Source organism: Equus przewalskii, chromosome 5 (assembly GCF_037783145.1).
Source record: "Equus przewalskii isolate Varuska chromosome 5, EquPr2, whole genome shotgun sequence".
Taxonomy (NCBI): domain Eukaryota; kingdom Metazoa; phylum Chordata; class Mammalia; order Perissodactyla; family Equidae; genus Equus; species Equus przewalskii.
This window is the reverse complement of record NC_091835.1, coordinates 69,229,571-69,254,287: the sequence shown is the minus strand read 5'-3', so window position 1 is coordinate 69,254,287 and position 24,717 is coordinate 69,229,571. Positions and strand designations below refer to the sequence as shown.

The 24,717-nt window shown below is 44.2% G+C and overlaps 2 protein-coding genes and 1 long non-coding RNA gene across 34 annotated transcripts in view; 1 reads left to right on the top strand and 2 right to left on the bottom strand.

Moving 5' to 3' along the window:
- Positions 1 to 3,586, bottom strand: part of ATF1 (activating transcription factor 1) — a 47,177-nt gene extending 43,591 nt beyond the window's left edge. For 3 of the 21 annotated variants that reach the window (XR_011540430.1, XM_070621326.1, XM_070621321.1), the window contains exon 1: positions 2,051 to 2,449. Coding sequence is in view for 4 of the 21 variants with exons in the window: in XM_070621325.1 (XP_070477426.1) it covers positions 1,426 to 1,512 (87 nt within the window). In the remaining 17 variants the exon portion in view is untranslated. The other 18 variants (XR_011540431.1, XM_070621311.1, XM_070621310.1 and 15 more) reach the window with 17 other exon arrangements.
- On the top strand, positions 1,338 to 24,706 carry LOC139083584 (uncharacterized). 4 transcript variants are annotated; one of them, XR_011540437.1, is made up of 6 exons: positions 1,338 to 1,516; positions 13,348 to 13,563; positions 16,305 to 17,163; positions 21,890 to 22,027; positions 22,113 to 22,370; positions 22,707 to 24,706. It is a non-coding gene; the product is annotated as an uncharacterized lncRNA (long non-coding RNA). The 4 variants fall into 4 exon arrangements; XR_011540434.1 differs by having other exon boundaries at positions 16,305 to 20,751; XR_011540435.1 differs by having other exon boundaries at positions 16,305 to 20,751; positions 21,401 to 22,027.
- Positions 12,363 to 24,717, bottom strand: part of DIP2B (disco interacting protein 2 homolog B) — a 209,792-nt gene continuing 197,437 nt past the window's right edge. For all 9 annotated transcript variants that reach the window (XM_070621288.1, XM_070621291.1, XM_070621289.1 and 6 more), the window contains 5 exons: positions 23,969 to 24,026; positions 22,045 to 22,119; positions 20,405 to 20,582; positions 18,286 to 18,409; positions 12,363 to 16,471 (listed from right to left, as the gene is read on the bottom strand). In XM_070621288.1, the coding sequence (XP_070477389.1) occupies positions 16,219 to 16,471; positions 18,286 to 18,409; positions 20,405 to 20,582; positions 22,045 to 22,119; positions 23,969 to 24,026 (688 nt within the window). In that variant the 3' untranslated portion in view covers positions 12,363 to 16,218. The remainder of the gene's footprint in view (positions 16,472 to 18,285; positions 18,410 to 20,404; positions 20,583 to 22,044; positions 22,120 to 23,968; positions 24,027 to 24,717) is intronic.

Here is a 24,717-nt window from a genome sequence, read left to right as displayed (position 1 = left end):
ACTGCTCCAGGTCCTTCCTTCCTTCATGCTTCCACTGTGCCTTGCAGAGATTTCTAACCAGGTTACTTAACACTCTGAACTGTGTTTACTGGCATGTCTGCTTCCCCGAGTCTTAAGGAGCCTAAGGGCAGGGCCTGTATCATGTGAATGCACGCTCTGTGCCCAGCAGAGACCCTCACACACACGGTAAATAGCCAAAATTCAATAAAGACTGTATAGTATTGTCATCTGATGAATGAAAAGGGTCTTAGTTTCCTCGTAGAGGATGTGGAACTATGATAAGATTGAGGGCAAGGAGTCTCTTGTTCAACATTTCCACAAGTGAACTCAGATCTCCCCTCAAAACAGCTCCGATTAGTCATACCGAATTTCTTTCAAATCTTCAAATGTGCTTGCCTTGCTTTCTCTCACCTGCAGGCTTTCACGGAATACACTATTCCGTCTGCCAGAAACACTACTCCTTCTCTTCATGTGGCCTATTCCTACAAGTTATTCTTCCAGGCAGACTGTCACGTCTCCCCTTGACAGGTCTAGGAGCCCAGGCTGTATCCCCCCAGCACGCTACCCTCTTCTCATGGCACTTAGCACAGATTGCAAGGGCTTGTTTTCTGTCTCCCCCACCAGAATGCAAGCTCTAGGGAGTCCAAGACCACATCCTGTTCCCAATACAGCACTAAGACCTTGCACATTTATTATTGCGGGATAAATCAATGTATTTATTGGGTTTACCTACTTAAAACTGATAGAAATAACGGTTAAAGAAATATCTTTAGAGAATTACTTCAACCCAGTTTTAGAAACAGGGCAATTCAAGCACAAGAAAACACCCTACTTTAGAGCTGGAAATTCATTACAAATACACGGGATGACCTGTGGAAAAAAAAGCATTTTTAGAAGGGGCTGCCATCTACTGGTGATGCAGCAGACCTATCACAGACCAAACAGAACCTCAAACAGCTCCCAGTAACAGAGCTAACACATTCAGCTTCAGGACAACAGTCTAACGGCACATTCTAAAGTCTATAGGAAACACAGCATTTTAGTAAAACTGCTTATTTCTGTTGGTAACAAAATTCTCAAAATGCATTTTGCAAACATAAACAAACATAGTGTACAAACTCTTATCACAAACAAGGCCAGTCGACAAAGATGCTTGCCAGATCTATGCTGAAAAAGCCTCAGAAGCGTAAACGCTCTCAACGACTACCCTTAGCCCATTGCTCCTCAAAAGTTCACCAACGACCAGCCACCATTTGGCATCTACAATAATTTTAAGTTGATTGAGCCGCGAGCTTCACGGCCTAGCTGCCGCTGTGAAACGCCATGCTTAGTTTTACGACACGGGAGAAAAGCAAAGGGAAAGTGTCCTCGGTTGGACCGTGTGTCCAGAGACAGACAGACGGGCTGCGGCCATTCCCCACTCGCCTTCCTCGCTCCTCGGCTGCACCTCCCCACAACCGCTTCGTGTGTCTGTGCGACTCGTTTGCCGTCTGTCTCGACTGTAAGCGCCATGGGGGTAAGGGCCGTTCCGCCCTCCCCGGCGAGGCGGCCCGGGCCTGGCACCCCAGGACGCCCGGTGCGCTCGGTGGGCTCCCTGGGGAGAGAGCTGGTCTCGGGCCCCGCTCGGCGGACTAGGCGCGGAGGCCAAGGCCACGCCGCCCTCCCCGCGGCTTCCCGCCCCAACCCCGAGACCTTCGACGGAGGGCGCTCGCCTTGGGCCGCGGAGGGGCGGCTTCAGAGGCGAAAACCAGCCCGCGGCCGGAGGGCTCCGGTTTTAATCTGATTGCGGGGCGGGAGGGGGGAGGAGACGACGACTGAAGGGACACCGCGGGGCCGCGGCGCGAGAACCGGAAGCGCGCGCAGCCGGGGCAGCGGGCAGCCCCTCCCCCTCCCCCCGCGCGCCCGCCGCGCCCCTCCCCCCCGCCGCCGCCCGCGCGCGACCCCCACCCGGCGCGCGACCCGGCTCGGCGTCCCCGCCGGCGCCGCGCCCCCGCGCCCGCCCCCTGTCAGGGGATACGGGGGCACGTCCCCACCCCCGCCTCCCGCTTACCTGTGGCTGCCGCCTAGCCGCTGTCCGGGGCGGGAACCTCCACTCCCCCCTCCCAGGTGGATCCGAATTCACTATCCACTTCCCCACCCCCACACGCGGCGGGGGACGTGCCTCTTTCTCAGGGGTCAGGCGGGGCGGGGAGAATCTGTGTCACTCAACAGCCAACTGTCCTAGGCTGCCGTTTCCTCGGCAGTCAGGGCCGCCACTAGCGGCATGATCTACACCAGGCCGGGGGCGGGGGAGGGAAGGGGGGCAAAACTGAGTCAGTGAGCGTGGGGGCTGAGGTGGAGGCGGTCCCTCCGTGCGGGCCGCCGTCCGACGTCACCGCGTTGCGCACGTGACGCGCCGCCATCTTGCGCCGGCTTCTTCGGAACGGAGGGCTGTCTGCTGAAGGTGTTGCTGTGGCGAGAGTTGGAGGTGAAAGTGGCCTGCGGTTCCTTTTCTTTTCGGGAGCTCTGCCCCGGCGCCTCCCACACGTCTTCGGAGGCCGTCACCAGCTCGGGGGGTCGCGAGGCCGCTCGAATTGGGGCCGTTTCCCTCCGTTAGTGACGCCTCTCCTCTCAGCTCCCACGCGCTCTGGGTGGTCAGGCCCAGCGCTGTCGTCCCTGGCCTTGACCCCCGTCTCACCTGTCCGCTGCGTGTTAAAGGAGTGACTTGAAGGACGGAGGCTTGTCCTCAACTTCTCTTGGTTCACCCAGACTCTTTCTAATCCCGTGCAGTTGCGTTAAGAGTTGTATCCCTTATCCCATGGGAAAGGATTTTCTACAAAGACTTATTCAGGAAAACACAAGGTGCCGGTCCGGTGTTTTGAGCTCCACTCCGTGTGTCACGCCGAATACAGATTTACCCCAACTGTTAAACGATTTAGAAAAAGCTACAGACAATGGAGTGTCGTAAAGTAAAATGTTACTCTGTCATTTTAGTACATTGCCGAAACTCACAAATATTTTTCAATGTGTGCCTGCCTTTCTGGAGAAGGGATTATGCATTAGTACGAATTTTCTCATTAGGATGAAATTTTCCATTTCCTTGCAAAATGTTGTCTTATGGCTTTATAGTGATAATAAACAGATGATAAATGATAAACCTGTTAGTATGCTCTTGACAAAATAAAAAGTTCCCGGAATTTTTCTGATATTTCACCAGTTTGAGATCTCCAATGTAGGAAACTGGTTTAGTGGATAGAGCCCTTCCTGAAAGTTTTCACCTTTAGGGCCAGATAATGTGATTTAAAGCTCAAGAGTTAACTCTGAGTTACTCTTAAGAGCTCACTAAGGTTTAGCCATTGTCATTTATTCAGCAAACATTGTAGACTCAAGTTAAAACAAGTGACTGCCCCTGTTTTAGATTTTTCATCAGGCAAATTACCCCAACCTCTCTAAGCTTGTCTTCTCATTATCAAAATCTGGGAAAGGATAATACTCAGCCCGTGTCCCAGCATTATTTAAAGAATCAAACTGGTAAATATCATAGGAAAGCAAAGTGCCCTATAAAGCTAAGGAGTGGAGAAGAGGTTCTTGGATATCAGCTTTTCTTGATTAACAAGTTCCAGCGTCAGTCATTCTAGAATTTAGAATGTTAATGGCTGGAAGCAGGTTGTAAATTTATTGTTCTTTTGCATTTGGTTGTTTCTTCAGTAAAAGAAGGATTGGGGGGACTGAAAAGTGTTACCTTCAAAAGAAACAATTTTACTGAAAGTTTCAAAATGTGAATGGGCTGCTCCCTGTTAAGTTCCTCAAACACCTGTAAAGCATTTTAAGTCTAAGTCAAATATTATGCTGTGCTACACTGCCAGTCACAATATTTCCACCATCCTTGTTTGTTTCTCATGGAGGTGTCACGAGCTGTACTTACCACTGTTCTGAACCTGAGGAATAACTGTAGGTAAAGAAGAAAACATCTTGGTTATGATGTACACAGTTCTATCTAAATAGTAAGAGCCCTATAAACCAAATGGATGGGTCTTGACTTTAGAAGTGAGGGAATAAAGTGAAACAAACCTATCTTTCAACAGCCAAATGTAATTGTTTTAAAACAAACTGGTCAAGCCAGGGATGGCACCTCTTTGGCTCTTCTGGTGCACCATTTTCTCGCTATGTGAGAGAGACGTTATAATGAAATGTGCTTAATGATACTACCTATCCCATAGAGTTTTGTAGATTGAATGAGTTTAATACGGGTAAAGTTAGAGCCATGCCTGGCAGAGTAAGCGCTAAGTAAATGTTGGATATTAATTTGGAAGATACTGTAATGTAACTACTGGAATTTGCGCTAAAAACCATTAAATGGCCACATTTCCTGAGAAGCCTCCTGGGTTAACAGAAGGACTGAGCTGGAGTGAAGGACTTGAGAGCCGTGAAACAGGGTCTGGACCAGCCCATTTCTCGAAAGGCAGAAATTATTTAAAGCTAATAGATGTAGGTTTTGTGGTCTAAAACGTAGGCTTGTTTTTGTTTCTTTTTGTTTGTTTTGTCCTTTTTTAATACTCAAGTCTAAACACACAGGAAAACTTAACCAGGGATAGGTCCTAAATGCCTGCAGGGGTTGTGTGAACTGCAACCCAACAGTTTCAGCTAACACTCCTGAAACAGAGTTCTCCCAAATAACTTAGCTCTGAAATTGTTTGTTGCCTCATGTTAGCTATGCCAGAGATGAATGCATAGAACTAGTCTGTGAGGCCCTTGGAGTAGTGGACAACTGCAGGGCTGTCCATCCACCTCTCCTTTTTATGGGAACTTCTCACAGTCATCCATATCTTAGCAACAATGGGCACTTGATCCACGCTGGGCCATCAGAGTCTCCCCTGTGGAGATTTGTCTTTGGACAAAAATTAGTCTTTCTCTAGGTAAATGGACCTAAAGCTTAGGAGCTTTGTAATGAGTCTCTTCCATCTGCAGATAATGCACATGAGTTGAGAGAGCAACCCAGGGGCTTTCTAGGCCCGGGTTCCCAAAGCTGCCTGAGACACAGCTGCCTGCCACAGCCCTTAGGTCCCATGAATCACCCTGTGTCCTCGTAATGAATAGCACTTTTCCATTTAAACTAGCTTATTTTGATTGCTGTCATTTCTAGAAGCCTAAGTAATACACCAGCATACAGGAGAAATAATTTCCTTGTGACCTCTTCCCCTTCTCTGTACCCCACCACTACCATCTTAGGTCTAAGCTATCATTTTCTGCCTTGTATGTTATAGTGGCCTCTAGCTGGTTCCACTAGTAAAACTATAATGGACAAGTCCTGGTTATTGTGTTCGTTGGATTGTATAAGCAAAAAAATTATTTACCTTCAAGATTGTGATTACAGAGTTGTGGCAAGACAGCTTGGAATTGAAATCCACTTTACTGGAGGAACCTGCCTGGTCAGAGCAGCCTGCAAGTATCACGCACCTTTGTAAGTCCCGAGGGAGTGAGGCGGAGTGAGGCTGAGTGAGGCTTTGAGGGCAGGAGAGTCAAATCCTTACCCAGAGGAGGTAAGTCTGTTCACATGACAACAAATCACTGGCCCTTCCAGGAGGAAGAACCCCAATGTTGTCAACTTACTATCAAGTGGCCAGTTAGTCTCCTGGAGAAATAATGCCACATTGGGAGCTCAGTGTTGGTCTCTGCCAATGTTTAGTTGAAGATTCAGAGATAGCAGTAGCTACATCAGCCTTGGTAGGTGGGAGTCCATGCTATTGGGCCCTTGCTTAGCCTCCATCTCTGCCACTCTGGCTACTCTATTCATGTGCTCATTGTGTCAGTTTTGAGCTGGTCAGTAGCTGGCTGACATCAACCAGCCAAGTCATTTTGTCTATTTGGATGTTCAGTGTCTCTCCCATGATGGATGCTTTTTAGTGGGCATTGACACGTGAAGCAAAGATCTTCATACTTTGTCCTCCTTCCCCTATATCCATCCATATACCTCTACTCCAGACATTGTTGTATCCAATCTTCCAGTCTTTTTCCCTTCAAGACACTGACCAACTGGCCAAGCCATTTGCCACTGCCCATGAGTGCATATTCGCACTTTGAGCCACTTCTTCCACACAAAATGGGCGATCACTTTAATATCTGCCCATTGGGAAGATTTCCCTTGCAACTCCCTTTCAAAGTCACCTCTGAGAATAGCCATACCCACCCATAAACCACCCATAAATGAAACTTGGGCTTTTTCCACCTGCCTCAGCAGGACCCTCCGACACCTCGCCCTATGTTCCACTGTGGCCATAGGTATGAGCTAAGTGAAGAATGCTGGTGCAGCTGTAGTGGGTACCATGGGGTTCTTGGTCGCCTGCTCATGCAGATTGCGTGTGTCCTCTGATCCCACTTATGCTTGATCCCAGATGTAACATTTCCATCTTATGATGGATTGGTGCTGGGCTCATCTGACTTTATGACTTGATGTGTCTGGCAGAATCCAGCCAATGATGGACAGTTCCAAATGCATAGTCACTTGGTGTCCCCTGGTCAAGTTTTCCATCTTCACCATGGCCCAGTAGCACACTAGCAGCTGTTTTTCATAAGGCGTACAATTCTCTGCTACAGCTGGTATGTTCTTACTCCAGAATTTCAATAGCTTGCATTGTGATTCTCCCACTGGGTCTTGCTATAAACTTCACACTGCTACTTTTCTGTAATATATTGGATATGCCAGATCATATGCCTTCAAACCTTACTCAAAGCTGCACCTGGTATATCGTCCACAGTAGCATTACTAGGCATGTAATGCATTATCTCCAGAACTTGAAGAAGCCTACCAAGGATTGTGCTGCTTTCTTTGAGAATGGGAATGCAAGATACAGTAATTTGCTTTTTCTGTCTTAGGGGACATGTCAGCATGCCCCTGATCGCTAGACTTCTGAATCTTCACAGAGTTTATTTCCCATCCCCTGGATTATGTGTGGCTTACCAAGACCTTCAGTGTACTAACCACTTCTTGTTCCGTCTGTCTGATCAGAGTGATGTCATGTAACATAACTCTGGGGCAAAACTATAAACGTATATTCTTGTCCCTTCTGTGTGAATGTGAACTACTTCTGATTTTCTTTTTTTTTAAACTTTAAAAAAAATTGAGATATAATTGACGTATAACATGATATTAGTTTCTGATGTACAACATAATGATTCGGTATATGTATATATTGCAAAATGATCACCACAGTAAGCCTAGTTAACATCCATCACTATACGTAGTTACAATTTTCTTCTTGTGATTTTTTTTCTTGATTGGAATGGAAAAGGACACATTTGTCAAATCAATGCCTACATACCATGTACCTGAGACCATGTTAATCTGATGTAGCAAAGATATCAGATCCAGTACAATAGTTACAATTGGGGTTATTATTTGGTAGAGCTTGCAATAGTGTACTGCCATCCTCCAGGGTCCATGAGTTTCTGCAGCAACCAGACTGGTGAATTAAACACAGCTTAAACAAGGACCGCCATCTCTGAATCCTGACACCCTTATGGGTGGCACTAATCTCCACCATTCTCCACTGAGATGCAATATTAATATTGTTATTGATTTATCTTGGCTGGGTTAGCCGCAGTTTGAGAGGCTTCCCCTATTTCCGGACTCTCAATTCTATTCCATTGATTGATAGGCCTATCCTTATGCCAGTACCACAGTGTCCTTATTATAGCTTTCTAGTAGGTTTTGAAATACTGGAAGTGTGAGTACTCCAACTTTGTTCTTCATTTTCAATATTGTTTCGACTATTCTCAGTCCCCTGCAATTCCATATGAATTTTAGGATCAGCCTATCTATTTCTGCAAAATAAGTGGCTGGGATTTTGATAGAAATGGCACTGAATCTGTAGATCAATTTGGGAGTATTGCCATCCTAACAATATTCAATCTTACAATCCATGAACATGAGGATAACTCCATTTATTTAGGTCTTTAGTTTCTTTCAATGATTTTGTAGTTTTCACTGTACAAGTTTGCACTTTGGTTAAATTTATTAAGTGTTTTATTCATTTTGATGCTATTTTAAATAACATTTGTTTTTAAATTTCATTTTTGGAATGTTCATTGCTAGTAAATAGAAGTAAAATAGATTTTTTATATTGATCTTGTATTCTGCAGCCTTGCTAAACTCATTTAATAGTTTGTGTGTGTGTATTCCTTAGGATTTTGTATATACAAGTCATTTAATCTGTGACTGCATGCCTTTTGTTTCTTTTTCTTGCATAATTGCCCTTGATAGAATGTCTAGTTCAATGTTGAATACAAGCGATGAGAACAGACTTTCTCCCCTTGTTCCCAATGTTAGGGGGAAAGCATTCAGTTTTTCACAAGTGTGGTGTAAGCAGTGAGTTTTTCATAGATGGTCTTTATCAGATTGAGGATTCACCTGCATTTTCGTAGCATAGTTTCACTGGATATAGAATTCTGAGTTGACAGTTTTCTTCTTCTTGCACATTATATCATTCTTTGTTCTTCTGGCTTCCATTATTTCTAAGGAGAAGTTGGCTATCATTTGTATCATTGTTCTCCTATATGTAATGTGTCACTTTTCCCTGACTTCTTTGAAGACTTTTGCTTTATTGGAGTTTAGCAGTTTGCCCATGATTATCCCTAATGGTGGTTTTCTTTATATTTATACTCCTTGGAGTTTCTTGAGCTTCTTCAGTCTGTAAATTTATGTCTTTCCAAATTTGGGAGCTTTTGCCATTATTTCTTCTTCAAGTATCTTTTATATCTCATTCTCTCTCTCTTCCATCTGGAATTCCAATTGCTAATATCTTAGACCACTTGATATTTTCCCACAGGACTCTCAGGCTTTTTTTTTTTTTTTTTTTTTTAGGAAGCCTGGCCCTGAGCTAACATCTGTACCAATCTTCCTCTACTTTGTATATGGGATGCCGCCACAGCATGGCTTGATGATTGGTACATAGGTCTGCACCTGGGATCCGAACCTGTGAACCCTGGGCCACCAGAGTGGAGTGTGTGAACTTAACTACCACACCACTGGGCTGGCCCCTCAGGCTTTATTATTTTTTTCTTCATTCTTTTTTCTGTCTGTTCTTCAGATTAGGTAATCTATTGATTTATCTTCAAGTTCACGTATTCTTTACTATGCCATCTTCAATCTGCTATTAAGCTCATTAAGTCCATGAATTTTTCATTTCAATTATTGTACTTTTCAGCTCTGAAATTTCTATTTGATTCTTTTTTATAGTTTGTTTCTCTGCCATGTTCCCCATCTGTTTATCTATTGTGTGTTTATTTCCCTTTAAATCCCAGTAGATATATAGCTCTTGACTGCTAATCACAACATCTGAGTGGAGTGATCTTGTGGCTGGTATCTATTGACTGATTTTCTTTTGCCTTGAATATGAGTCATATTTTTCTGTTTCTTCACATTTCTAGTAGTTTTATCATTGGACTGGATTATATTGTTTTACAGAGTGATTTTTTACTAACTTTGTAAGATGAGTGGTGACACTTTCTTTTCTATATGAAAAGGGGATTATCTGTTCCTGTGTGTTTGGTAAAATTCAGGTTTTCTATTTCTTGAGTGAATTTTCAAATTACATAGTTTCTAGAAAATTATCCATTTCATTTAAAATTCAAATTTACTGTAAAATTATAATAATCCCTTAAGATTAAAAAAATACTGTTGTGTTACCTACTGGTGTGTGTGTGTGAGGAAGATTCGCCCTGAGCTAACATCCATTGCCAATCCTCTTTTTTTCCTTGAGGAAGGTTAGGCCTGAGCTAATATCTGTGCCAGTCTTCCTCTACTTTGTATGTAGGATGCCTCCATATCATGGCTGCCGAGTGGAGTAGGTCCATACCTGGGATCCAAACCCATGAACTGGGGCCATCAAAGTGGAGTGCACATAACTTTAACCACTTGGCCTCGGGGCTGGCCTCCTATTAGGTTATTTTTTTTTCTGATTTTGTTGAGCCTTTTCTATTTCCTTTATTGTCTATTTATTAATTTGTTTTTCCTTTCATTATTTCCTTCTACTTTCTTAGAGGGGGGTCCTTTTTTTCTTTTTTTAGTGGACAACAAATTTTAGTCTTTTTTAATAAATACATTTAATGTAAATTTCCCTCTTATATCTGCTTCTTAGGAGTTCCCATTATTTGCAGATTTCGTGTTATATGTTGTCAGCTCTGTCATATTTATTTATAGAAATTATCTCAGAAATGAGTGTTCATCTTTGTAGACTGAGAATGGAGGTTCAGAGAAGTGAATGAGATCATCAGGCCTCTAGCAACTTGCTACTATCAGGATCTTGCCTCTACCCAGTTTCATTTGAAAAAATGTGCTTCCCTCTCTCAAAGGCTAATCCTCTCACCTGTTCTCTGGATCCTGCCCCTCCTGCTTCCTCAGTGACCTTACTTTGTCAATTATCACTCATTGCTGTATTTGGAAACTTTCTCTCTCCACTGGCTCTTTCCCCTGACAGAGTTATATTTTTCTTTCACCTTTAAAAGTCTCCCTTGATTCTCTGTCTCTCTTTCAACTACCCTCCCATCTCTGTCCTTCCTATGCAGATAGGGCTTCTGGAGAGTATCCTCTGTTCAGTCACACTTCCCATCACTCCTCTCCTGAGCCAGTTTTCTGGCTTCTGCCTCCTCAGCTGCAAGTGAAACCACTCTGACCAAGGTCACCAGTGTCTACCTAGTTGCCAGACACAGCAGATGCTTGCCAGTCCCTGTTTTACTAAGCTTCATCGTAGCCTTTGGCATTGTTGATCACTTCCTCCTCTTTAAAACTCTTCCTGCAATTTCTATGCGCATGCTCTTTCTTGGCTTTGCCCTTTTCTCTCCAGTTATTCCCTCTCTTTTGTGGACTATTCTTCCTCCCCAAGCCTTTAAATGCTGCTGTTGCCCATGGCTTCATTATTGGTCCTTTTCTTACTCTAAACGATCTTCCTTGGCAATAGCATCCACTTCACGGCTTCAACTACCACTTTTAAAAGGATGCCTCCAAAATATCTAGCTCTTGGCCAGAGCTCTCCTGAGGCAGAGACCTAAATATTCAGCTGCCCATTGGACCTCTTCACTTATGGGTTCCACAGGACCTTAAAGAGCATGACCAAAATGGAGCACAGCATCTTCTTCCTCGAGTCTATTCCTCCTCCTTTGTTCCCTATCTTGGTAAATGGCCCCACATCTACCTAACTCCCCAAGTCAGAAACCTAGGAGTTATTCTGGATTCCTTCTTCCTTACCCTGAATATTCAGCGGTTGAAATCTTACCATTTCCCAGGTTTGCACACACTGCCCTCCGTCTCCATCCTGTCACTGCCTTATTTGCAGGGCTCTTGCTCTGTCACTGCAGTCCCAACTGGTCTCCCCACCTTGGGTTTTACCTCCCTACCCACACCAATCCATTTTCTATATGATTACCAGAATAATCCTCTCTGTTGCAAATCTGAGCATGTTATTCCCTTGCAATACATCCCTCGTTGGCTCCCTTTGGCCTTCTGGATAAAAGTCCAAAATTCTTAGCATGATACACAAGGCCCTTACTGATCTGTCCTTCGCTCAAACCTCCATAACTATCTTTGACTTTTCTCCCTTCAAACTCTACAACCTAATAACAAATTGCAGTTCCCAGAATGTGCAACTCTGCCTTCCCGTGTAGTCTTTATCTAGCTGTTTCATCCTTCAACACTCAGTTCAGATGTTACCTTCTCCAGCACATATTACTCACTATTCTCCCTCATCATTGGATTGGGGGCCTATCCTACCTGCTCCCATAGTCCACCTCTACTGTAACCCTTACTGTATTGGTTTTCCTGTATCTCCTTAAGGGCAGTGACTTGATATTTTTCACTCTCTAGCTTCAGTTCTTATCACAGTGCCTGGTGCCTGTGGGTAGACGCTTGATAAATGTGTGTCAAATGAGAAAATGTTCTCAGCTGCCTAAAAAGCTTGGACCATAATTTAAGGACCAGTTTCAGTGTCTGAGAACATGCACAATTTGATGAACTCCCATCAAACTTCTTGAAACCAGGAAATGGAAAAGCAAATGATCACTTTAAGAAAAGCGGAAATCCAACCCAATGACAGATTAGAAAAAAATTAAAATTTACAATCAATAGTTTAAAACTACCAAATGCCACATAGGTAGGACGAATACTAAGCTATAATTTTTCCTGACAGAAGGCTTCTTAGTTTTCAAAATGACTCTCTACTGTTCCTTGATCTTGCCTCCTTTTATAGCACTGATGGCTATAACTTTGGATCTCTGTGTTCATTTACCTTAGACCACTCGAGCTACCTTTGGGTCTTATCATCTGAAGTTAAATTTAAAATCTATCAATTCCAATTTGTCAATTTTCCCATTGTGTGAAGCATTAAACACAATCAGGCATCAATATTTATTAACACAAGACAAAGGAAACACATTCAATGAGTTAATAGAACACTGTCCAGCCAGATGTTAAATTTAAAAATGTATATCTAGTCTAATTTCAAATAAATAAAAAAAAACCTTTATACATAATTACACAGTACTATCGTTTGAATTTGACACTGGTAAATATCTTGACAGAAAGTAAACAAACAGCATTTAAAACTAAAAAATTAATCTTATATCTTTACACTCTCTTCCTCTGGACAAATAACATGGCCCATCTACATATACCTAAACCAGAAATGTTGTATGAATGAGAAAGAAAGGCCTGTTGTGTATTTGGAGTACTGCAGCTTCTGGCTCCAAACACGCTTGCTTTTACATCAAAGCAGACAACAAAAACAACACTAAGGCATAGATCATGTTGGAGTTTGAGGGTGAGGTGATAACTCCTCATTGCTTTAGTCTAAAAGATTCCTGGAAATTCAAGGAAAGTAATTCATTTGGCCAAGAATATTGAGCACCATGCTTGGGGCAGAGACCTTAACAAAAAACCTAAGGCCTCAGGCCCTTTGTTGATTCAACAGAAGCAATAAGCAAGCATTGCCCAAGGACTAAAGTTAAGGAGACACACTCACGACCAATAGACAGGCAATGGTCCCTAAACAGCCGGAGGCAGCACAACTTCAGGAGGAAAGGACTTGGTACTCATGGGACCAGGGCCCTTTGAGGCAGGAAGTAAATAAAGACTGCGGATTCACTGATGCCCATTAGCATGCTGGTCACTGCCTGGGTCTCACTGATGCAGGAGATGGCATTTGTGCAGCTCTAAGAATAGAATCCCTAGGGCCTAGGAATTTTCCTGAGGCAGCCCCTTCCTGATCTACTTCAGTTACTTCTGCTGAGAGGCAGAAAGAGGTTCAAAGACTTTCAGATGAATAGATTTCTCTTAACTCAAATGGAGGCTTGCTGTTAATTTCGTTTTCTCTTTCACAGGCATAAAAACCCAAACAGAATGTGTTCCAGAGGATTGGCAAGGCTGATTTTATCAATAATGGCCTTCTGTGACTGCCTTAAGAGTCAGTTCTACCACAAAGGTTCTACCTAACATGGAAAGAGCAAGAGAGTTGTGTCATCAAGAGAAAGTTTTCTTATCCAAGTCTGCAACAGATGAGGTGTTAAATCTGCAGATGACCCGCAAACACCTCTAAGGTAATGACTGGACTCTCTTCCTCTTCCAGGGGGTACTTTACCAGTGTTACTGATGAAGTTCCCCAAAGGTGCATCTCAGCTTTCTTTCCTCCACTAGCATATTCTGGTTTTGGGGGATATGCAAAAGATCAATAAACAGCCACAAGGCAGAAAGCAAAAACTAAAGATAAATCAGAAGCCTGAGGAACTAGGAAGCTAGGTGATCAGCCCCTAAGTAACTGGCAGCTGCCGCGCTCTGAGATTAACGGAGCATCTTATCTGAAGGAATGAGCATAGATCGGCACTGTCCAATATTGTAGCCAGTAGCCACATGTGGCTACTGAAAACCCGAAACATGGGTAGTCTGAATTGAGATGTGCTTAATACACACTGGATTTCAAAGACTTAATAGGAAAAAAACAAGTGAAATATCTCATTAATAGTTTCTTATATTAATTCCATATCAAAATGATAGTATTTTTGATATATTGGGTTAAATATATTAAAGTCAATTTCACCTGTTTCTTTTTACTTTTTAAAATGTGGTTACTAGAAATTTAAAATGACAGATGTGGCTCACATTCTATTTCTAGCAGACATTCTAACTTGGGCAGTAAGAATTATCAAAGCAACTCATAGGACAAACTGCCTATATATTTTTTTTAGAACTTGTGGATTATGGAGATAGAACTATTTAATCCTCAGGATCCCTTGCTTTGTTTAGTGAATCATTAACAAGTGTTTTAAGAAAATTACTTTTCAAATAAGCAGGCTGTTTTCTCTACAAACCAAACCGGTGCTAGTCACTGGGATTTCTTGCCCCCCGGCAGTGTGCTTTTTCTGCACTTCCTAGAACCTCTCCCATCACGTGTAAATTAATTTCATCCAAAATGTTGAAAAGAGATCTGGAACTGGAAAATGTCTTGAGGTCCGCCCTTTGCGGAGAATGAGTTGGGGGGAAAAGAGGATTATGTAAAAGGGATAAAGTGGCTTTGGGTCACAGACAGTGTAAGGGCAGCCCCCGAGAGGGCTGCCATGGCAAAGGGTCTGGTCTTTGCATTATAAACCTTATTTTCAGGGTAATTACAAGTCTTAGAAATTGTTTAAAAACATATTTTAGTTTACATGATGTTACAGTGGGGTAAATAATATGTATTATTAAAATAGCCTAAATAAATATTTACACAATAGACCAGAGTGGGTCAAAGAGAACCATTCTGATTTAACAAGTTAACTCTGTTCACTTTGAGTTTTTTTTAATTTTTAAAAATATTTCTGTAAGAAAAAAATAATAAAATTCAACTATATTCAAATACATGAAGTATCAGACCAAAGAAAGGAAACCAAGCCGGAGGCCAAACTCAGTCCCAGGCTCAGTCCACTTGGCCTGGGCACCACAGTTATTTCAAAAGAGTTTCTTGCATACATCATACTTCCCCTATTTCAGCATAAGCGTGGCTATTTTGGCAACCCAATCTGGTCAGTTTTGAGATGTGTAGTTATGTGGCCTTATGCTTTCATGTGACTGTTGATCCCACTGCCTTCCCAGCCTGTCATTCTTTTTCTTAAAATCCCTGCCCTCATCTATTGGAAGAACAGAGGACACTCTTCAGTTTTCAGAAAAGAGAAGCTTATATGTATAAACTGTAGACAGAGTTTACAGTGGGCCTGGAAAAAGAGGAAATTCTAAATTCTTACGTAGTCACTCTAAATTTGAAAGACAGTTTCAACACTGGGGGCCAGAGTGAGTTATTGTGGTTCTTTAGAATAGGGTGGGATCTAATGAATCTTAGCTTTTTCATAACACTTTGATTTTTAAACTGAGATTTTCCAGCTTGTAGAAACACGCTGAATTCTTAAAAGCTTAAGCTGATTCCGGGAATGCAAGCTTTAAAAACAAACATAGGCAGCTTTAGTTTATAAAATACACCAGCCAACAGAGACAGAAAATGTGCAGCGAAACCTGCAAACAATTTGCACTTTTTAGTTACCTATTCAGTTATACTGCATTAAGAGAATACTGAAATTCTCTCAAAGTAAAACTGTTTCTACTTTGGTGGTTATAACTATACAAGCCAATTCAAATTTTTAGCTGAATTATGTGTATTCTTATTTACATGTTTAAAACACTGGTCAAAATGTTTTACAGTCAAGAATTATATATATAAAGTAATTTTCATATTCAGTGGGTTATCTGACTTGCTTATGGGTCGACTGAAAGTAAGCTGAGTAGTTCCATGTTAACAAAACCCGCAGAATGTCTAGCTGTGGTAAAATGGCAAAATACAGTACAGAGCGGGGAACTGTGTAACTCAGACCACCCCCTTTATGTGAATTCATTAAACTCCCTTACAAAATTCTAAAACAGCATTAGATAAAAATACAAGTATATACAACAGATGAAAAAAATGTAACATGCATGTAATTGCTTTAGTAACGTGCTGCTCACGCTATGTCAAAGCTCATGACTAACAGACTGTTAACATTTTTTTCATTTGCCACCACAGAATTCCCCTTTCCTGTGTGTCGTGTGATTGTAGAATCCCACAGGATGAGATGAAATATATAATGTAGCCATCTCAGCTTATTTCCCATCATTTGAAAGCTTGCTCCTCGTCACGGGTCTTTGGTCCTTGCGGTTTCTCAGGGTGGCCCCTGTGATCCCCACAAGGCTGGTTACATGTTATAAGCCACGTAGATGGGGTCTAACTGGTCAGCTAGGAAGCTGTCACGGAGGTGCATCCTCTGCTTCTCTCCTCTAGAGTTGATGGGGATGACGCCCGGGTCCACCACAACTACGACGCCAACAATGAGGTAATGCTCTTCCAGGACCACATTTGTGACTAAAGGAACCAGATCGAGGGCTTCCTGTTCAGAGCCACACAGCTCCACAACCACCACAAGCAAGTTGGTCCACGTGAACACGGCACTGAAATTTCAAAGACATTCAGTTACATGTCATTACATTTACCAGTCATCTTTTACAGTGTCTGCCCAAGACTGAACCCCAATTCCCTGAGAACTGCCTTCTTTGCTGGATTCAACCAGAAGGCTAGCAGTCACATCTGTGACATAGAACCATTCCTCTCTGATTACAGCTGAACCAGCCAAAATCTCTTGAGAATTTGGAAGTGATTGAAAGTTATTAGCTGCTCACTTGAACTGAGGACGTGTGGACTTGAAAAGTTCTGGGCTAGCCAGGTGTCCAGGGAAGCACAAAGAATGGCTCTTCAGGGAGGAGAGAAAAGATGAAGTGGATGCCCACGTGGCTCTAGAGAGTGAGACGATAGTGGTTCCTGATGGCCTTGTTTTTACTTTTTTTTTTTTGGTGAGGAAGATTGGCCCTGAGCTAACATCTGTTGCCAATCTTCTTCTTTTTGCTTGAGGAAGACTGTCAGTGAGCTAACATCTGTGACAATTTTCCTCTATTTTTTCTATGTAGGACACTGCCACAGCGTGGCTTGATGAATGGTGTGTAGGTCTACACCCCAGATCCAAACCTGCAGACCCCAGGCTGCCGAAGTGGAGTGCACAAACTTAACCACTAGGCCACTGAGCTGGCCCCTCTACCTTTCTTGAGATCCACAGTTAGATACTTTTAGGAACTTCTGTGATAACCAGGTATTCTTTCCATTAACTCTTTTTTACTTTTTGTTGAAGAGAGTTGCTGTTCTTTGCAACATAAGAGCTTTGACTAAGATAATATTCTTACACCCATCAGGAAGGGAGTTGGCCTGGCCTCATTTGAGCTTAGTGCCCCACACAAGTGTCTCTGCTGTTGTGCCATACAAGTGCCACAAGGTACAAAGTGAGTGCTGGGTTAGAAGGTATGACCTGATATGCAGTGTTAAACTGCTTTAACAAACAGAGTCCGATCATTAAAGAAAAATGTACACAATATTTGGTTGCATCACCAGTCGAATGTCTGAAATTAGAGGGTAGCCATGGCATTCTGCATTATTCTCATACCCCTGGGCGGTGTTCAGGTCTGAGGAGAGACTCTGACCAAAGCAAGAACATTTTTAGACAAAGCAGCATCTGGAAAACATGAGCAACCATTAAGAGAACTGTGGCTGTTTAGCATGAGGAAGGACACACTGACTTAAATATGTAGGAAAGAAACTGGATGGATTCTGCATTGTCAAGAATCCAGAAGGAAAGCCAACAGGAAAAACAGAGTTTTAATTTTAAGGAATTTTAAGTCAATGTGAGGTTGGATGATCCTTTGTCAGGGATAAGGTAAGGGGAATTCCCGCACTGAGAGGGAAATCGGATGAGATGATAATGATCCTTTTCATCTGCTTACCATCTAACAGTTGACAAGCACATTGTCATTTGATCCTCCCAATAATCAGGAAGTGGCAGAGGAAGCATTTTACAGATGAGGGAAGCGGCCAACGTAGGCCTGTAAGCTGGGTGTTCTGACTTAAAGTCATGGTTCTTTCCACCACATGAAACCGACTTCTAGATACAGGTGATCAGTACTTCCCTTCCAAGGGTGAGAGTCTATCACTAGTGAGGACTCAGCTCCACAGTGGTTCCTTGGCACCGGTCTCAGTGTCTCCACGGCTCGTCTGCCACAGCAGACGGCACACGAAGCAAGAATGAGTTCGTTTACTTTCTTACTCCCCTTGGCATTCTCTGTGTGTAGGAGATACTTGGTACCGACGGCTGACTACTTGGATCAGTTTTAACTGACACTACAGCTGAGGTGGGAAGCATGTTCCGTGAGGGGGCACTTACCATTCAGCTATGCTCCTGTGGATCCGAGAAACTGAGGTCTCGATATCGATCGGGTGGTATCGCAGTCCTCTCAGTTCCAGCGTTTCATCCAGGGCTCCCACCACATACAACGCATCGTGACGCTCTGACAGAAGGGAAGAGAGAAAGCTGGTTCCTCAGATACACTGAGTGCAGTACAGTGGTGGCTGAGAGCCCAGGGTTCAGGCTGCCTGCCTCGTCGCCTGGCTTCACCACTCACCAGCTCTGTAACCGGGCAAACCACTTAAGTTTCTGAGTCCTGCTTCCAGGATAATAACAAATGGCTGCTGTGAGGATTGAATGAGATAACCCACATAAGGGAGTTAATGTGATGCCTGGTACACTGTAGATGCTAAAACATTAGCTATTATTATTATTACTGTTCTGTGCCAGGAATTGTGCCAAGTGCTAGGAGACAAAGATGACAAAGCATGATTCCTGCTCTGAAGATACTTACTGTCTAGTGGGGGGAACACACACACAAACAGGCGTTCCGTCCTAACTCAGTGAGCCCGGTGATGGGGGTGCACAAGGTGTGAGGAGAGTGGAGGACACCCCCAGCTCAGCTCCGAGTTCAGGGAGGGCTCCTGGGAAAGCTGAAGCCAGGCTGAGTGTTTAAGGATAAACAGGAATTAGCCAGATGAAGGCTGGGGGAGGGGAGGGCAGGGAGGATTTGAGACGGAGAAGAAATGAACATGTGTCACTGTTTCTAGACATCTTCAAGGGATCCAGATACAAGGAGTAGGATTATAGAATATGGGGAGATGAGTCCTGGTTATTCACAGGCTTGTAATCCGGCTAGGACACAGCAGAAATTTCGTTCTTTTTTTGGAAAGATTTTATGCACACACTGTATATACAAGGCGACATGGTTTATGTCTATATAGATACTGCATTATGAAGAACAGAGATGATTTTGCTAGATCTACTGAATGCACTGTTTTCAGGAAAAGGTAAATTTCCGAAAAATTTAGCAAAATAAAGTGGTAGAAGCTGTGGGAGAGAGAAGGATGAGGAGGTCCAGCAGAGTCCCATCATACAAGAAGAGTTCATAAAGATTGTAATAACAAAATGACAAGAGAAACACAGTAGTTAACAATGAGTGAGTGCTTTCTATGGGCCAGGCACTATTCCAGGCACCTAAATGCATCATGTCATTTCATCTCACATTGTTGCCACGAGGCAGGAAACATCATCACTCCCATTTTCCAGGTAGAAAACTGAGAGGTTCAGTGATTGCTCAAGGTCACACAGCAATTGGCAGAGGTAAGCTTCAAAACCAGGACACCTGGTGAGGGATGCCTCCTCCTTCTCCAGTATGTTATCCTGCCTCCCCATGAAATCTGGAGAAACTATGGATGCTGGATGGTGCGGAACAGATGCAAGGAGCTAAGGAGAAATGACCTGGCCCCATTCACGCCGTTAAAGTCCAGTGAGTTATTCGTAGCCATTCTTCAAGTGCATGATACAGTTAGTGTTGGGTATTTTTAAATGGCTATTCAGGCCATCAAGAGGAAGGGTTGAAAGCGGATAGGAGTGAAGCCATGACAGTCAAATAGACAGAGGATGACCAGAGCCTTGCCAAGAAGCAGTCTCGATCCGACATGAGACACCGAAAGGACGGAGCGCTTCAGCCAGACTGCTCCTCTGTACTGACTCCCCCCTCAGGGATTCGGGCTGTTCCTCCTGCTCCCAGAATGGTGCACAAGGAGGAAAGGAGCCAAAGGATGAAACAGCAGTCACAGGAGCTTGTCCAGGGGCTGGCATCAGCCCCACCGGGGCTGAGGGTCTGTGTTCTGCCAGGGGCATTGACTCATCATCAGGCCATCTCCATGACTGCCCGGCCAGCTAACCCACAGCTCAGGGATGCTGACGTGGTGCCCTGGGTGCTTACTTCCTAGGTTCTCTTCCTGGAGCAAAATCTTACTCTGGATGAATATAAATTCACGTCTGGGTTCAAGAGTCGTCCAAGGGAATAATTAAATACACACACTCCACAACCCAAGGGCAGGCTGAGCAAGGCCAGAGAGCCCTACTGGGTGAAACGCAAAGTGGGACGCGCCTGCCCCACCGAAGGGGGAAGAGCTGGTGGGGAAAATACCTCCAGTGGCTGCTGTGAGCTCAGTCCGGCGGACGAAACCAAGGTATCCTGTCCGAGCCCAGAGCGTCTGAGCAGCATCCCCAAAGCTGAGGCGAGTGTTGAAATGATCAGCTTGAAGAGTCTCACTATCGTAGATGGTGTAATAGCCACTGGCCGTATGGGGACTGTTCACCCAAATCTACAAGAAAAGGGCAGTGGCCACATTTTACCAGGAACATACGACTGTATCAATTCAATTCTCTTGGGACTGATTATTATGGTTTTTGAATCTCATTTTTATATTAACACAACTGAACAGTAAAGGCAGCTGACATTTATCAAGTGTTTACTGTCTGCTGAACAGTGAGGTAAGTACTTTATATACCTAATCTCCATCAATCTTGACATATATGACATGACAATATAGTTTGTACTATTGTTATTCCCTTTTTATAGATGAAAAACAAGGAGTTGGGGCCGGCCCAGTGGCATAGTGGTTCAGTTCAGGCACTCTGCTTCAGCAGCCCAGGCTTCGTGGGTTTGGATCCCTGGAGCAGACCTACACACCACTCATCAAGCCATGCCATGGCAGCATCCCACATAGGAAATAGAGGAAGACTGGCACAGATGTGAGCTCAGAGACAATCTTCCTCAAGCAAAAAGAGGAAGACTGGCAACAGACGTTAGCTCAGGGCCAGACTTCCTCACCAAAAAAACAAAAAACAAAAAACACCAAGGAGTTAAGTAGCTCACCTAAGATACAGAAACTAGGAGATTCATACCCAAGCCTGTGTGGATGCAGAGGCCATGCTCCTAGCCACCACGCCACATGGCCTCCCTGGCTCATTTCTCAGCCTCTTTCCGAGTTCCACAAATGCATCAGGGGGTTACTTCTGTGCTTCTGAAACTAAGGTATAAAGCCCCCAGGAAAACACTACAGGGTATTTGAAACAATGGTAATCATACTAGTGTTTATTGAGATCGCATATGACAGGCACTGTTCTATGTACATTACAGATACAGGTACCAATACCGTCAACTGTCATACAGTTCTACTGGGAGGGCGAGGTAGCTGCAATTATTATTATGGATGAGGAAACCGAGGCCCGGAGAGGTTAAGTAACTTGCCCAATATCGAGAAGCTGGTACCCAGCAGAGCCCAGATCAGCTGGCCCCTGCACCTACAACACGCCTCCCCACAAGCTACAGGATGAAACATCAGTGTCTCTTAAAGATCTGGGGGAAGAAAAGCTAAGTCTCTCAAAATATATTTATACTAATACAAAAATGGATACATTTTGGAATAGAATATAAAATTTGCATGAATTTAAAAACTCTTTGATTTGTGGCTCTTTCAGTGCCAGCCCTCAACAGGCGCAACAGGTGGGACTGGCCCTTGTTCCTTTCCAGCTCAGGGAGCGTCAGTGGGCCATCGGACTAGTTCTAGTTTGGATGCCTAAATCGCCTCGTGAGCCTGGTCTCATCTGCCCCTTCTGCCCATTTCAGTCTCGAGCCTTACGGAGACAGACTAAAACTCTTTTGGAGGATGAAAATTCACCATGAGGGAAGAGCCAAAGCCACGGTTTCACTGACATCGTGAGTGTGAGCCCCACAGTCTTCCACTGCTGACTCTTCAGAGCAAAGGTGAAAACGGTACCTACCTCTCCAAGGTGAGAGTCTCCCACGGGTCCTTTGGTCTCGGGATTAACAATAACCACTTTCACTCCAGGCAGGATCTAAGAATCAAAGGGAAAGCACAAAGACTGGGTTCAATGAATCTAACGACCTCTAGGAAATGCACTGACCTGTTCCCCCTCCCCCGTGAGGTGGGCGAGTGCACGCAGGGCAGGAGCTAAGGAGTGGCACCCTCTGGACGGTCCTCAGTGGAGACCAGAAGTCTAAGATTCATCCTCAAAAATACACCAGGGAACCAACCAGGCTAGCACCTCCTCAAAGGGATGAGAAAGTGCAGACCAGAACCATGACGGTAAGAACCTGTAGAAGAACTTAACCACGTAACGGCCTTTCTGCATGATCTGTCTTGCTCACTGCAGTGACGACAGTAAAGCCGCTTAAGGCAGAACGGGCAGCAGGGAGGGATGGCCTGAGACCTGGCTCCAGTCTAGGGCCAGTGCAGGAGTGAGAGGGGCTCGAAGAGTAAGAGGACGGAGGCAGCTCTCAGGAGAACGGAAGGCCATCACAGGCCTGCGAGCTCCCTCAAGAGGGCAAAGCAAGAAACAGGTGCTGGCTGAGAAAATGGCTCAGGGTCTCTGGTTACCTGTATTCTGTCCCTTAAACCTCCCATTTTATCTTGGGTTTCTAGAGCATGCAGTTACTTGAGAAGCCTCACAATGATTACCTGGGCTCATGCATATGAAACCTGAACGAAGGAAGAGAAAAGACCCTTCCCACTGTCTGGGCCACGCACTGCAGCAAACCTCCCGAGGGGCCCAGCCGCTAGCTGAGGCAGATAAGCTCCGACAAGATGATAAGAAGATCAACTGAATTCCACTTCGAAGAGTGAAACTGGAGTTAGCTCCCCAGGGGGCTGATCTGCTACTGGCCATGTTAGGCAGGATCCCTCCTGTCCTTCCCAGTTTTCTCCTGTGCTTTTCAGAATGACTGGAAGGGATGCTGAGGCATCATCATCATCTCTTCAAAACGATGAGAACCTTGATAGCTTAGCTGACGTTCTATCACCCTTAGTAAATTGTTCAAAACTGCTACAGACTGAACGTTGTGTCCCCCCCAAATTCAGTTGTTGAAACCTAATCCCCAGTGTGACACTATTAGGAGGTGAGGCCTTTGGAAGGTGGCTAGGTGATGAGGGCGGAGCCTCATGAATGGGGTTAATGCCCTCATGAAAGAGGCCCGGAGATTTTCCTTGCCCTTCGGCCATGACAGGACACAGCGATAAGCCATCTGTGAACCAGAAATCCCTCACCAGAATCTCCTGGCACCTTGATCTGGGACTTCCCAGCCTCCAGAACTGTGAGAGATGTTTCTGTTGTTTATAAGCACCCAGCCTACAGTATTCTGTTACAGGGCCTGAACGGACTAAGACAATAACTAACTCTCTCCTTCAACACTTTCAAGCCTCATCCTAATCTAAGAAATCTTATCCCCATAGACAATTACTCTCGAGTATCCTACTCTCTTCCGCATTTTCTGTTTCAGCTTTAAATATGTGTATGTCTTCCCTGATCTTAAACCACATCCCCCTGACACCCTATTTTTCTCCTTGTATCATTTATACAGATAGAATTGGCTCTTTTTAAGTGTCGTTCATCTCTCCCCCTTGAATATAACAAACGTTGAATTTGCTGCTTTGTCAAATAAGACTAACACATCAGCTGGATTTTTAAAAAAATTTATGGAAATTAAGAAAGTTCAAATCTAGTATTCTTCTTGTCTATGTACCTATATGAATTTGAAAATACTGGCTAAGTTGAAACTGTTGAATTATCTCCAGATTTCAATTAAGTCTTGCCCTGGGTGCTAATACATTATATTGCTTCAGTTTTCTTTAAAATGAACCGCTTCTCCCCAAAGACCACCTTCCCAATGGTTAACAGAACAAATTACCTTTCCAGACTCTGAGAGGAGCAAACTCTGGGGGGCACCCCGTTCCACCAGTCGAACCCTGCAGGAGAACAATATTTACTATACAGAAGCCTTTTAAAAACTATTGCACCATGTCTGCCACAGCTACGCACTGCCTTCCCAGGACCTCTGATTTGTCCCTCCTCCTCACGCTACAGCAGAGATTCTCAAACTCGGCATTACTGACATTTTGGGTCAGATAATGTTTTGTTATAATTTTTTGTGAGGGGCTGTCCTGTGCCTTGTAGGACGTTTAGCAACATCCCAGGCCTGTACCCACTAGATGTCAGTAGCAATCCCCTTGTGGTGACAACCAAAAATCTCTCTAGACTTGTCAGATGTCCTCTGGAGGGCAAAATCCCCCCAGGCTGAGAAGCCTTGCACTGGAGATGCTCTACTTGCGCGGGCGGGGCCAGCCCTGGGGCACAGCAGCAACACAGCCCAAGGCAGTGGGACCAGGAAGAGGTCCTGGAGCCCTCGGGCCAGGTGTTCACCTTGGAAGCTGAGGAGGAGGAAGGCTGTTCTCCTGGGGTTCAGACAAAGCGCCGTTTCAGAAACCCTCCGCAGCCTCATTTATCTTGTCTGTCCCAGCTTTTATTTTTAAACTCCCACAGGAAAGAGTCTATCCATTTTAGTTTAATTTATATCAAATGTCACAAAGTACCTTTACACAGGCAGGAACTAAGTATTACATTTTAATATTAAAGAACAGTGCAGCAACTGTGAGAGTT